Consider the following 14,955-nt stretch of genomic DNA (forward strand, 5'->3'; position numbering starts at 1 on the left):
CGAGCTGCAGGTTGAAATATGTCCACTTAATGTTGCCAAAGCCAGGTGCCTCTCACAAAGATGCTGTACTTATATACTACTTTCTTTTTTCCTCCCTTTTTCTCTTTCACTCTCTTGTCTCTTTCTTTGTGTCTTTTTACTTTATTTTGCTCTCTCTTCCTTTTTCCTTTTCTTTCTCTCTCTTGCTTTCCCCTTCTTTTTCTACGCTTCTTTTACTTCTCTTTTCTGTCCTCTCTTTCTACTTCTCTTTGGATTTCTTTCTTTCGCTCTTACTTTCCTAGTCTCTCACTATTTCTCTTTTTATCTCTTATTTCTCACCTTCTCTCTCTTTCTCTCTCCCTCTTTTTCTAAATTCGTTCTCTCTTTCGCTCTAATTTAATAGTCCGACCCCAGAGAGAATGTTTTATCTATTGTGTGGCCCCCTACTGAAAATGAGTTTGACACCCCTGATTTACATCAAATTGCATGGAAGGCCTGAATGGAACTTTTAAAGAAATCTGATTTTCTCAAGCTTCACATTTTGCAATTTTTTTGGAATGCATCTGTTGAGGAGGGGGTGGTTGAAGATGATGCCCCCTCGCAAGTAGGGTGGAAAAGGGAACGACAGTTTGTGATGCTTCATTAAAACAAACACAGTAAAAATAAAATGTATTGACATAAGGCATTTTAGTACACGCATTACAAACCCGTTGCTCTTAATCATATTTAAAATGGCACTTTGTGTGTGACCCTTTATCCATCGTTTTCATCCTGCAACCCAGGTTTGTACGATTTTTTTCATGGCCGAATTCAATCACTTTTTAAGACTTTTAAAGCCAATTATCAAATTTCTCCAGTACCATTAATAAATTATACATGATATTGTTATTGTTCAATAATTATTAAAGATGAGTGTCATGATTACTCATTGCACTCACCCGTGCCCGCTTGTTTGGCGCAGCTGCTGCTGGTTACCTTATTGGTTGCCCCTCCTATTTAAGCTCAATGCTCTCATTCACCCTTTGTCAGTCCGTCAGTGAACCTCTGCAAGGCAAGCATTTTGACTCTGACTTCCGTCTGTCCCGTTTTTCAATTCGTATACCACTCGTCTGTTCCTGATTCCCCGTTTGTTTCCAGCTAACGACCCGTTTTTGACCACCGACCACGCTCTGATCCCCCCGCTACGGCTATCGACACGTTTTTCCCGTTTGACCACGCTACGATCACTTCCGCATTCCGAACATGCTCCAATCCTGTGAGCGGCTTGCTTCCCTTGTCCAGCGAGCACCGGATCGCTGGCGTTTGTTTCCTCGATATCCCAATAATCTTTGGTGTGAAATGTTACGCGATTGGGTCTACCATTTGTTCGGGTTCTGACAATGAGTTATCATTATTATTATTGATCCCACCGACACTCACAATGTATTCAACTCATTCACTACTAATGATGACTAAAGACGTCAGAAATCAGTTCTAAATTAAGTCCCAATTATGGGTTTTAGATGTTGATTCTCCATTTTATTCAGAACTGATTTCGACCCTTTTACTTGTCATTGGTAGTGAATGAGTTAAGGTGCAATTCTTCTAAAGTTTAAAGAAGCTGTACGGAATTTGGAACTCTGCTGCCATCTCCTGGCTTGCGTCATCATTGCAGCCTCAGTCAGCTCTTTAAAGACGCGTGTGCAAGTACGTGCATTTCTTAGAGACACATGAACACACTCTTCTTTTTTCGTCTTTCATTTTTAAGCAGACACGTTTTATTTTTCTTCATTTAACGCGCGGTATATAGAGTCCAACTGCCGAGAAACACGGCAGCAATTTCAAGCATTAACGAGCACTGCACCCAAAATGTAAGCACTTTTCAAACCATAAAATCACAACAGTAAAATTCAAGCATTTTCAAGGATTTCAAGCACCCCAAACGAACCCAGGCAGCACAAATTACCCGGAGTTCTAACTTTTCAAACATGTACAGCAAATGAGTGCATGATTCGGCCAGAGGCGAAGCGGAATGTCGAGGCCCTTCAAATCGAGGCCAGCCTCTAAAAGACTGATATGCTCGTTTTTGGGGTAAAGGCAAGGCGATTGTTCAGGCGCTACTTGACGGGCAGTAAGGTTTCCAGGAGTTGGATGTCGTTCTCTCCCTGTTTCATCTCCTTCTCCAGTCGGATCTTGCGGTTCTTCAAGTGTGGCGTGTCAATGACAAACGGGAGTCGCAGGTAAGCCGTGTTCAGCTTGTTAAGTTTCTTCTTCAAATCCTAGCATTGCAGGGGAGATCAATATTAAATAACATCAAAAACAGGGCATTGACTTGTCTGTGTAACTATTTTGGCAGATGATATTTGACATACAGTGAAGAAAATAAGTATTTGAACACCCTCCTATTTTGCCATTTCTCCTACTTAGAAATCATGGAGGGTTCTGAAATTGTCATCGTAGGTGCATCTCCACTGTGAGAGAGATAAACTAAAAAGAAAAATCCAGAAATCACAATGCATGATTTTTTTCACAATATTTTTGTGTGATACAGCTGCAAATAAGTATTTGAACACCTGCGTATCATTTAGAATTATGACCTGAAAGACCTCATGGTCCGCCCATTAGACGTCCACCTGCACTCCATGTATCATCCTGATTCAGATGCAACTGTTTGAGGTGGTTAGCTGCATAAAGACACCTGTCCACCCCATACAATGAATAAGACTTTAACTTGTAACATGGAGAAGATCAAAGACACCAGAGACAAAATTGTACACCTCCACAAAGCTGGAAAGGGCTACGGAGCAATTGCCAAGGAGCTTGGTGAAAAAAGGTCCACTGTTGGAGCAATCATTAGAAAATGGAAGAAGCAAAACATGACAGTCAATCTCAATCGGAGTGAAGCCCCATGCAAGATATCATCTCGTGGGATCTCAATGATTCTAAGAAAGGTGAGGAATCAGCCCGGAACTACACGACAGGAGTTGGTCAATGACCTGAAAAGAGCTGGGACCACCGTTTCCAAGGTTACTGTAGGTAATACACTAAGACAACATGGATTGAAATCATGCATGGCACTAAAGGTTCCCCTGCTTGAATCAGAACATGTCTTAAGTTTGCATATGACCATTTGGATGATACAGAGGACTCATGAAAGAAAGTTTTGTGGTCAGATGAGACCAAACTATAACTTTTTGGTCATGATTCCACTAAGGGTGTTTGGAGGAAGAAGAATGAAGAGTACAATCCGAAGAACACCATCGTTACTGTGAAGCGCAGGGGTGATTTGGGGGGTGTTTTTCTGTACATGGGACAGGAGAAGAGCATTGCATTAAAGAGAGGTTGACTGGGGCATGTATTGTGAGATTTTGGGGAACAACTTCTTCCCTCAATCAGAGCATTGAAGATGGGACTTGGCTGGGTCTTCCAACACGACAACGACCGGAAGCACACAGCCAGAAAAAACAAGGAGTGGCTCTGTAAGAAGCATATGAAGGTTCTAGCATGGCCCAGCCAGTCTCCAGACCTGAACCCTATTGAAAATCTTTGGAGGGAGCCCAAACTCCGTGTTTCTCAGCGACATCCCAGAAACCTGATTGATCTAGAGAAGATCTGTGTAGAGGAGTGGGGCAAGATCCCTCCTGCAGTGTGTGCAAACCTGGTGAAAGACTACAGGAAATGTTTGACCTCTGTAATAGCAAACAAAGGCTACCGTACCAATTATTAACATTCATTTTCTCAGTTGTTCAAATACTTATTTACAGCTATATCAGACAAATAAATCGTTAAAAAATCGTACATTGTGATTTCTGGATTTTTCTTTTTAGTTTCTCTCTTTCACAGTGGACATGCATCTACAATGAAAATTTCAGACCCCTCTGTGATTTCCAAGAGGGGGAAATAGCCAAATAGCAGGGTGTTCAAAGACTTATTTTCTTCATTGTAGAACCATGTTACGGACTATTAGGCACACCTAAAACCCCCAATTGGGCAGATTTTTAAAAGTGCGCCTTAAACTCCAATCTGCTACGCCTTTTACATTTTCATATAAATTTCAGATCATCAAACCAATTTTAATATCACACAGAGAAAATCAAAGGAAATACAAAATGCAGTATTAAAGGTCTATTACATGTATTAAGACACAAAAGAAATCTAAGCATATCTGGCCCTATGTGAAAAATGTAACCCCGGCCCAAGGCATAACATGTTCATTGTTGCTAAAAGGAAACTGGGAGGGCAGCTCAGATGCTAACTTTCGACCACTCATTGCAAATCATTTTTCGTTTTTGTTTATGGTAACATTGCGTGGAAAATTATATACACTTGTTCAAATTGTAGTTCGCATGTCTTATCTTAGAATATATCTGTACAATTTTGTACTTTGCTTTTACGGTGAACACTTTTACGGGTTACGGTGCAGAGGTTCAAAGGTTCAAGTCCAGCTATCGCAGCCTCGCCGTGTGGAGTTTGCATGTTCTCCCCGTGCCTTGCACTCCGGTTTCCTCCCACATTTGGTCTAAATTGTTCCCAGGTGTGAATGAGCGAGTAAAATGTCGTCTGTCTCTAAGTGCCCTGCGACTGACTGGCAACCAGTTGAGGGTGTCCCCTGCCCACTGCCCGGGGATGGCTGGGATGGGCTACAGCACCCCCGCGACCCTAATTAGGATAAGCGTTTCATATAATGGTTGGATTATAAGGATAATGGTTGAGGCCATTGTCTGAATAAATAGCAATGAAAGAAAAGAAGTCTGCTTATTCGGGATGTCCTCCATTAGCCGTATAGCTGGTGAAAAGGGGGTTTCTTTGGAGAAAGGACAGAAAAATAAACGTTATGAATTAATTGGGCAGCATGGCGGCGCAGTGGTTAGCGCGTGTGCGGCACAGTTCTAAGGTCTTGGGAACCTTCTGTGTGGGTTCAAATCCAGCTACCGGAATTACTGTGCGGAGTTTGTATGTTCTCCCCGTGCTTGCGTGGGTTTCCTCCGGGCACTCTGGTTTCCTCCCACATTCCAAAGACATGCATTTCAGGTGAATTGGCCGGTCCAAATTGTCCCTAGGTGTGAATGAGCGAGCGAGTTGTCTGTCCCTGTGTGCCTTGCGATTGGCTGGCAACCAGTTCAGGGTGTCCCCTGCCCACTGCCTGAGGATAAGCGGTGCAGCTGATGAGATGAGATGAATTAATTGTCATAATGTCAATTTGTTTTATGAGATAAATAAATTTCATTTGAATTAATTCATTTATTTTACAATCCTACCTCTCACTGTCGTTTTAATTCCATGCGCCTCAAAGTCCAGTGCGCCTTATATATGAAAAATGTATCACAAAAGCCTATTTTTGGGGGGTTCGCCATATGGTCCAATGCACCTTATAGCCTTAAATATACTGCTGCAGTATCTCAGGAGAAAAAGCGCTCGTCTCGATCAAAAGGTCACAGGTTCTATGTTATACAGTATGTCGAAGTGTCCTTGGGCAAGACACTGAAGTGATGTGAGTATGTGTGAATGGGTAAGTGTGAAGCAGATTGTAGATAGATAGATAGATAGATAGATAGATAGATAGATAGATAGATAGATAGATAGATAGATAGATAGATAGATAGATAGATAGATAGATAGATAGATAGATAGATAGATAGATAGATAGATAGATAGATAGATAGATAGATACTTTATTCATTCCCACAGGGAAATTCACATTTCCAGCAGCATCCCTGAGCTGAGAACAATACAATAATAAAGCAAAGAGAATACAATATACAAATACCCAATGTGACGTGCAAGTGCCCACTGTAGCGTGTTATATAGAATATCTAAATAGTGCAACACAGAATACATATTGCAATAAAATTCGATAATATGCAATGTAGATTGTAAAGCGCTTTGGGAGGTTTTCATTGACTTGAATAGCGCTATATAAAGGCAGATAATTTACATTTGTGTATATACGATGAATTTGAAAAAGGAAAAAAAAAATTAGCCTTACGTCGGAAATTTTTTTTTTTTTTTTTTTGCCCAGCCTATTGCAAGGATTTGTATCATTGGGGTACCCGTCGCAGCCAGATAATGTAAAATGATGTAAGTTCCCTCTAAAGGTCTTTTTACGTTGTTGGCCGCAATGGGTTCAAAAATTTGGAAAAAGGTCTAGAAGGAAAAAAAGGGTTGATTTTATTTGTTGCGTCCATCGATACAGTATTGAAACTCTTGTAATAAATGAGGAAACAAAAATGATGTAGGCCTATCCATATATTCTTATATCGCCACTGCCATTTTTTTGTAAATACCATTGAGGCAAAACAAATGGCAAAAATGGTTAAAAAATGATTTTATGTGATAGTATTAATACTTGGTCTCCTCTCTATCACTTTGCCATGTGCACAAGGGATATATACAGGGAGTGCAGAATTATTAGGCAAGTTGTATTTTTGAGGATTAATTTTATTATTGAACAACAACCATGTTCTTAATGAACCCAAAAGTCTCATTAATATCAAAGCTGAATATTTTGGAAGTTGGAGTGGGGCTTTTTTAGTTTTAGCTATTTTCGGAGGATATCTGTGTGTGCAGGTGACTATTACTGTGCATAATTATTAGGCAACTTAACAAAAAACAAATGTATACCCATTTCAATTATTTATTTTCATCAGGGAAACCAATATAACAGCTCAACATTCACAAATATACATTTCTGACATTCAAAAACAAAACAAAAACAAATCAGTGACCAATATAGCCACCTTTCTTTGCAAGGACACTCAAAAGCCTGCCATCCATGGATTCTGTCAGTGCTTTGATCTGTTCACGATCAACATTGCGTGCAGCAGCAACCACAGCCTCCCAGACACTGTTCAGAGAGGTGTACTGTTTTCCCTCCTTGTAAATCTCACATTTGATGAGGGACCACAGGTTCTCTATGGGGTTCAGATCAGGTGAACAAGGAGGCCATGTCATTAGTTTTTCTTCTTTTAGACCCTTTCTTGCCAGCCACGCTGTGGAGTACTTGGATGCGTGTGATGGAGCGTTGTCCTGCATGAAAATCATGTTTTTCTTGAAGGATGCGGACTTCTTCCTGTACCACTGCTTGAAGAAGGTGTCTTCCAGAAACTGGCAGTAGGACTGGGAGTTGAGCTTGAGTCCATCCTCAACCCGAAAAGGCCCCACAAGCTCATCTTTGATGATACCAGCCCATACCAGTACCCCACCTCCACCTTGCTGGCGTCTGAGGCGGACTGGAGCTCTCTGCCCTTTACCGATCCAGCCACGGGCCCATCCATCTGGCCCATCAAGACTCACTCTCATTTCATCAGTCCATAAAACCTTAGAAAAATCCGTCTTGAGATTTTTCTTGGCCCAGTCTTGACGTTTCAGCTTGTGTGTCTCGTTCAGTGGTGGTCGTTTTTCAGCCTTTCTTACCTTGGCCATGTCTCTGAGTATTGCACACCTTGTGCTTTTGGGCACTCCAGTGATGTTGCAGCTCTGAAATATGGCAAAACTGGTGGCAAGTGGCATCTTGGCAGCTGTACGCTTGACTTTTCTCAGTTCACGGGCAGTTATTTTGCGCCTTGGTTTTTCTACACGCTTCTTGCGACCCTGTTGACTATTTTGAATGGAACGCTTGATTGTTCGATGATCACGCTTCAGAAGCTTGGCAATTTTAAGAGTGCTGCATCCCTCTGCAAGATATCTCACTATTTTTGACTTTTCAGAGCCTGTCAAGTCCCTCTTCTGACCCATTTTGCCAAAGGAAAGGAAGTTGCCTAATAATTATGCACACCTGATATAGGGTGTTGATGTCATTAGACCACACCCCTTCTCATTACAGAGATGCACATCACCTGATATGCTTAATTGGTAGTAGGCTTTCGAGCCTATACAGCTTGGAGTAAGACAACATGCATAAAGAGGATGATGTGGTCAAAATACTCATTTGCCTAATAATTCTGCACTCCCTGTAGATAGATAGATAGATAGATAGATAGATAGATAGATAGAGAGAGAGAGAGAGAGAGAGAGAGAGAGAGAGAGAGAGAGAGAGAGAGAGAGAGATAGATAGATAGATAGATAGATAGATAGATAGATAGATAGATAGATAGATAGATAGATAGATAGATAGATAGATAGATAGATAGATAGATAGATAGATAGATAGATAGATAGATAGATAGATCCATGGGAGGGCCTTTAGAGAAGGCTTTTCTTCCTTTTCGCCATGCAAGTTAGTAAACCATTGATGTCTTTTTCTCTCATTTTGAAAGTTTCAACAATTCAAACTAAACAGGCCCTTCTTTTGTTTAGTATTTTTTCTTATCACTAGGGAGCACTATAATATACAATCCCACTAGGGGGATATGGCCCAGATATATATATAATATTCTCCAATGTCACACTCAAAACACACTCTGTATTTAGACTATATAAAAAAACAAAAGACAAGTGCTTGTGCAAAATGTTAGCAAAACAGAAATCGAATACGACTGTTGAGGCAGTTTAGCAATAGACTAAAATACTTGTATCAAGTCAAGCATCGGTATGCGTTTATAAGGGGAGAATAGAGATGGTCTCATACATCAAATGGTGAGTATGCTGTTCTTTTAACATAGGTTATAAAAAAAGTATTTTGTGATCACTTACCTCAATAACTTCCCGACAATCCCTGTTCGTCAGGTTTTCTATTTCTGTCTCTTCCGGTTCCACCTCATCGGTAATACTCTCCTCTCCTGCAGCTTTGGGATGCTTTCCTTTACGTCGTAGCAGATAACCAGGAACTTCTCCATAATCCTGCAATTTAAAAAAACAAGGTTCGAACACCTTTTTCATGGCCAAATTCAAGCACTTTTTACAAGAATTTCAAAGCCAATTTTTGATTTCTCGAGTAGCATTAAAGATAGAAATCCGGTGTGAATCATGTGTTTTGCAAAACCAAAAATATATCTGTGATGTCACGGTTGCCCATGGCGCCCAATTGGCCACGCCCATGTGGCGCAAGCTGCGGCTCATTGACAGAATGGCTTCCCATTTATTTAAGCTCAGTGCTCTCACTCACCCTTTGTCAGTCCGTCAACAAACCTCTGCACCCCCTAGATGTGGGTTTTTGACTCTATTTCGTCCTGTTTTGATTTTAGTCTACGGTCTCCAGTGTCTGGTATCGTGCCCGTCATTCTCGTCCTGTCTGATATCTGTCTCCAGTCTCCTATATCTGTTATCAATCCTTTCAATCCCGTTCTGTCTGGTATCGACATCATCACTCTCGTATCGGCTCGTGTAACTGGTATCGATCTCGTTGGTCTCTTGCTTTCTGTTGTTCCACGCCAGTCTTTCTTCCTTCACCCAGCGATCGCCGAATGACTGACGTTTTGTATTAACGTGCATGACGGCCCCATTTCCCATAAAATAAAAGCTTGTGTGAGAAATGTCAAGCATTTGGGTTCTCCTCCTGTTCCGGTTCTTGACATGCGATTTACAAATGTGGTTTTTCAAATCTCTCCCCATATAGGTGGTTACGCTAATATGTAGCTCCCATTGTCAGTTGCATGAATTTCCTCCCATTACAATTTACCACTGGGAAACGCTAGGTATTTTTTTGCATGGGCTATAGTAAATGTCCATAATTGCAATGTAATCCTTGCATTTATACACATTCTTAGTGCCGTGTTTAGGGGGAGATGGAGTTAATAGGACAATGCCATACAAACTAATGCCGGCTGTCGTTAATCAAGAGGGAAAGAGAAATGCAATAGCAAAGTGAAGCCCCCAGAGGGCACTGTCGGCTTCGGTTTCAGGGCACACTTGTTGAGAAACATGGCAAAGATTTCAAGCATTTACAACCCACTTTTCACTCCTTGAAAATGAAACATGAAAATTCAAGCATTTTTATGGATTTCAAGCCCCCTTAAAAAACCAAGCCAAAAAATAAGTCTGAATGTTCTTGCATGGACTCGTGTCAGGGAAATACCTTTTTCCTAACGTACACAGGCACAAGTCCCGAGTGCGTGTTGTGGTACTCTTTGTGTCCCCTGTACGAGTCGACGATGCACATGGGCTGCTTGACCACTTTCGGCACGGTTGCAAACATTCTTTTTGGCGGTAAGCCGGCAGGCAGCACAAACGTACCGGCTGGCAAATTGGGTTTCTTGGTACCGCTTGTGCAGTAAACATTTCGGAGGTGCGGTTTGACTGAAAAAAAGAGTGAGTCGGTGAGAAGATTCAGACATGGAGGAACTACCTAAGGCGGGTCCAACTCACTATCGGGCAACTTTGATTCGATGGAGTACTTTGTCAAGTAGTTGGCTGGATGCTTCAGCTCGATTACTGTTGTTGTAACGTTATTTTGCCTGGAGCTGGACACATATCTGGGAAAAGAAACAACACATAATTATAGCGGACCAAACCTGCCATACAGTCTGTCACAAAAGTGAATACACATTTCTACATTATTAGGATAATGTTTAATAGAACATCACTGAAGAAACATTGCTTTGACAAAATGAAAAGGCCATGGCTTACTGGAAAGATATCCTCTGGTCTAATGAGACAAATATTAATTAATTTGGCTCAGATGGTCTGAAGCATGTGTGGTAGCAACCAAGAGAGGAGTACAGTTTTGTGTCAAGCATGGTGTTGGGTATGTCATGGTCTGGAGCTGCATGAGTGCTTCTGGAGTTGGGGAATTGCATTACATTGCGGAAAACATGAACTCAAGCATGTACAGTGAAATACTGGAGCAGAGAATGAGCCCCTCCCTCCAGAGACTGGATCACAGGGCAATGTCCCTGCCTGACAATGACCCCAAATACATTTATGCCAGACAGAACCTGACAAACGTATTTTACATTAAATGCATGCCGTCCGAAGAACAAAGGTCAATTAAGACCGTTTTATTTCAAACTCTTGATAATTGTTCAGTTCTTGTGACAGACTTTGAAGTTGAACACTGAATGTACTTCACAAAATCGCCATTATATTTGTTTATTTACTGTTCTACTGCTGCTAATGAGCCTCTTCTTGGTTTAAAGGCATTTGAAAAAATGTAAACTTGATTATAATTAATTATTTTTCTGTCTCTCTGAAAAATGGACAGGGGTTTATACATGGATTTACATCTCTACTGACCGAGTTCAATGCCTATTTGTCTTTAGATTTTTGTGCTTTGATCTTTAATTTTAGTATGAATCTGCAGTACAGGACTTACAATAAGATATATTATTCACGGTAACCATTTTCTTGTGTTTGTTATTATATGCTGCCTAATTAAATTAACCCGACACTTGATTATTCAACTAATCGTTTCAACAGTCGGTGACTAGTGAAGGATTTTATATATTTTTGACTATAAGGGATTTTTTACGATCAAATACAAATTACCTTTAAATGCAAAAGATATTCACTGGCTGAGCTGTGGGGCGAGGTCATTGTAACCTAGTAGAGAATGATGTTAACAGAAAACAGCAGAAACTGGGACAAGGGCTGACGCAAGAGGCGCCTCTGTGGCGCAGGAGGGGAGACATTGTTTGGAGAAGTTGTTCTGATAAACTCTGCTGTTATGAGTTTTTTAGACATCACGACGCCCTTCGGCGAGGAGTTGGTGAAGGTGGCATCTGGCCCGCCCCATGGGAGGAGTCGGCACGCCCAGGGGAGGAGTCAGCACGCCTATGGGAGGAACCGGCACGCCAGCTGGTGAAAAGACGTGGGCAGAAGAACTTCAGGAGATCAATCACGAGGGACAATCGAGTAAGAGGCTCGACGAAGAGCGACAATAATTCGGCTACTACGATGGAATTCACTTAGTTTATTATTTAAGAAATTAAATCTGCCCCTGTGTGGAAATGCCGGTCTCTTGCCCATATTTTCCCGAAAAGAAACGAGCATGCATTGTTGGGTAAATAAAGGTTATGTTTGGTTAATGGAGTCAGGTAACTAATTCGAACAATTTGGTCAACGCTACATTTTTAATAGTTTAATTCCCAACAATAGCCAGTCCACTATTAAAGTAGAAAAATGAAAATTTTTATATTTTCCACCAAAATCTTTTAACCCAAAAATGTGTCCAGACCGACCGTTTAGACCAGAGGTCTTTAACCTGGTGCCCACTAAGGACAGCTGAGGTGCCTTCCTGCGGGCCTGTTCTGAAAATAGCTCACCAGTGCTGGGTCATTTTGATTTTCTATTATATTTTAGTAAATAAATGAGTCTATTCAACCCTACTTCTAAAAATATACCTGTTAATAACATAGTAACGACACAATAGTAACACGATTAGTTGAGACCCCTGCTGTCGACAATATACAACAATTATAACCATGTTGGTCTTATTTGAATGAATGCATTTTGCACAAAACTTACCTCTTTGGCTTCTCCATGACAACATTCTTGTCGATGAAATTAGGAATTGTGTCCTGCGGGTACATTTCACCCATGCACCTCAACTCCCCAAAAGCAAGCACTCGAACAAGCGAGTGAGCTCGTCGGTTCTGATCCAAAGACAGTCCAACAGTATAGGCCGCAAAAAAAAAATCTCAAAATTCAGAATCAAACAATATCACGTTTGACGACGCACTGTCCCGTCTATGTATGAAGGCTCGACGCGCCACCTCGTGACGTCATAGTGAGTTTACGTGTATTAAGGGCTGCAAGTTGGATTTGTTCAGACCAAAAAACAATCGACTTTGGCCTGGACGGATCGATTGACACCAACAAAGATGTTGCATAACAAAATTGTGAATATGCTTGATTGCTGTTAAGATTGTCAAGAAGGGTTGTTCAAACCTCACATTATATGTTTGCTGTTATTAGTGTCAATACATTTGTTCAAACCGAAAATATTTACCTTCTAATGTGTTGTTGTTTAAAGTGTCGATAAAAACTCATATTGTTGTGATATGATATAATGAAATTGTGTGTTTAATTGCTGTTAAAAATGTCGGGAAAAAATTGTTAAAACGTCATATTGTCAGATATAACGAAATTGTGAATATGCTTAATTGCTGATAAAATTGTTCAAACCGTGTTTATTTGCTCTTAATAGTGTGAATAAAATTGTTCAAACCAAAAAGTTATGAAATTAACATGTATTTGTCATAAATTTGTTCACTAAAAAGTAATGTATTTAATCTCCTTGGCATTACAAACTGTTTTTTTACAAAATACGAAATGATTCATACAATTCAACCTATAAATATTTAAAAGTGATAGATGTTATATCGCTATTTATTTTCTACGGGCAAAATACGATCTTAAAAAAACAAACAACAGGCACGTGTTTAAAACCGGAAGTGACAAATTATTGTAATGAATGAATGAATGAAAACTTTATTTGAACATTAAAATAATAACAGAACAAAAACAATAACTCAACAACAAAATAATGTTTGTTACAAAATATGTTCGAAAAGGGCTTATATTCCCTACGCTCGATTCCCTCTCGATGTAAACAATGAAGCACTCAGTCGCTGATTAAGTCTCGTTGCCAATTTAATAACAAATTAACAGCCTGTATAAACATTCACACAAGAGTTACTGTTGGTCGTGACTAGCACCCAGAGCCGTCAAGGCATACGCGAGATAAGCGGCTGCTTAGGGCCCCGCAACCACTAGGTGGCCCTCATGAGTAGTTAACTTTTTGAGTGCCAACATTGTTCCCAACGTCACTGTGTGTCCACTCAAAAATACTTCTACAGAAATACAACAAAAATACTACATAACTCCAAAACTGAATAACAAATATGGTGCTTAAAAACAGGGGCCTCACATGAGTTTGCTTTCATTCTGAAAATTAAAAGACTAGGATATACAATTACGACAAAAATACTACTTTAGTAATAGTTTATTATGAAATACTACTTCAGAATTGTTTACTCAAAAAATACTACAAAAAAGACAACTGAACATTACAAAAATACTAAAGAAATATGACAAAAATACTACTATGGGTATACTACAAAAACATCTACAAAAATACTACTAAAATACTGCTTTGGAAATACATCAATTATACTTGTACTGAAATACTAAAAGATATTCCAATACAAAATACTGTAATAGAAAAAAAACTACTTAAGAAATATTACTCCAAAAATACTACAATAAGAGGTTTAAACATAAATACTGCAAATTACACCTATAGCGATACTACAAAAAATCTCCAATGGAAATATCACAAAAATACTACAAAAATAAAATTACAGTAACACTGTACTACAAAAATACTACAGAAGTAGTACAGATATACAACAAACATTCTAAAATGCAAATACTACTAAATACAACATAGATAGTACAAAAATATAAAACAAATAATACTGCAGTAATACTACAAAAATTCTATAATCATAAAACTACTGTAATAATACAGAAATACTAGGAAAATACGACTATGGTAATAGTTTATTACGAAATACTACTAGAGAATTGTTTACTCCCAAAATACTAAAAATACTAAAAAAAGACAACTGAATTTTAAGAAAATACTAAAGAAATATGACAAACATACTACGATGGAAACTCTCTCTCTCTCTCTCTCTCTCTCTCTCTCTCTCTCTCTCTCTCTCTCTCTCTCTCTCTCTCTCTCTCTCTCTCTCTCTCTCTCTCTCTCTCTCTCTCTTTCCTTGTCCCAGACTCTCTTTTTCTCTCCCTCTCTTTGTCTTGTTTCCTTCTCTCTTTTTTTGTTTCTCCTCAATATACTAATCCGGCCCCCGGGAGAATGTTTGTTCTATCTTGTGGCCCCTGAGTTAAAACGAGTTTGACACCCCTGCCCTACGCAGTGCGCGTTATGTACGTTTCGCGGCTACGGCCCTGGTTATATTTATCTATTCATCGAAGCAGACACTTCTTCTGTTTTAACAAAATAATCTTGCTTAAGAATACGTTTTGAAATAAAAAAATGCTAAAAAGAAAACTAACACTTCACATCTATCGCCTCTGCTTCATTAGGTGTTGGAATTGGGGAGTCAGGTCACCTAATGACTAGTAAAAGAAGTCCGCGCTGCATAACGATTTATTAGA

The 14,955-nt window shown here is 39.7% G+C and overlaps 1 protein-coding gene across 1 annotated transcript; it reads right to left on the reverse strand.

Annotated features, from left to right (window-relative positions):
* Window positions 1-1,713: 1,713 nt before the first annotated feature.
* LOC148349569 (enkurin-like) lies at window positions 1,714-12,524 on the reverse strand. The gene is made up of 5 exons (XM_088321828.1): window positions 12,298-12,524; window positions 10,201-10,307; window positions 9,911-10,131; window positions 8,590-8,736; window positions 1,714-2,237 (listed from the first exon to the last, which is right to left on the reverse strand). Exons 1-5 carry the CDS (start codon window positions 12,369-12,371, stop codon window positions 2,076-2,078), a joined length of 711 nt encoding a protein of 236 aa, XP_088177954.1. The 5' UTR covers window positions 12,372-12,524; the 3' UTR covers window positions 1,714-2,075.
* Window positions 12,525-14,955: the final 2,431 nt, after the last annotated feature.

This window comes from Urocampus carinirostris, chromosome 17 (genome assembly GCF_059441175.1).
Source record: "Urocampus carinirostris isolate Australia breed hairy pipefish chromosome 17, RoL_Ucar_1.0, whole genome shotgun sequence".
In the NCBI taxonomy this organism is placed as follows: domain Eukaryota; kingdom Metazoa; phylum Chordata; class Actinopteri; order Syngnathiformes; family Syngnathidae; genus Urocampus; species Urocampus carinirostris.

Excerpts from the sequence above, each read along its gene's own strand:
- LOC148349569 (XM_088321828.1), bottom strand. The coding sequence starts at position 12,371 with ATGGGTGAAATGTACCCGCAGGACACAATTCCTAATTTCATCGACAAG. Across the intron at positions 10,132-10,200 it reads CGAATCAAAGTTGCCCGATA|TCAAACCGCACCTCCGAAAT; the intron begins GTGAGTTGGACC and ends TCTTTTTTTCAG. Across the intron at positions 2,238-8,589 it reads ATTGTCGGGAAGTTATTGAG|GATTTGAAGAAGAAACTTAA; the intron begins GTAAGTGATCAC and ends CTGCAATGCTAG.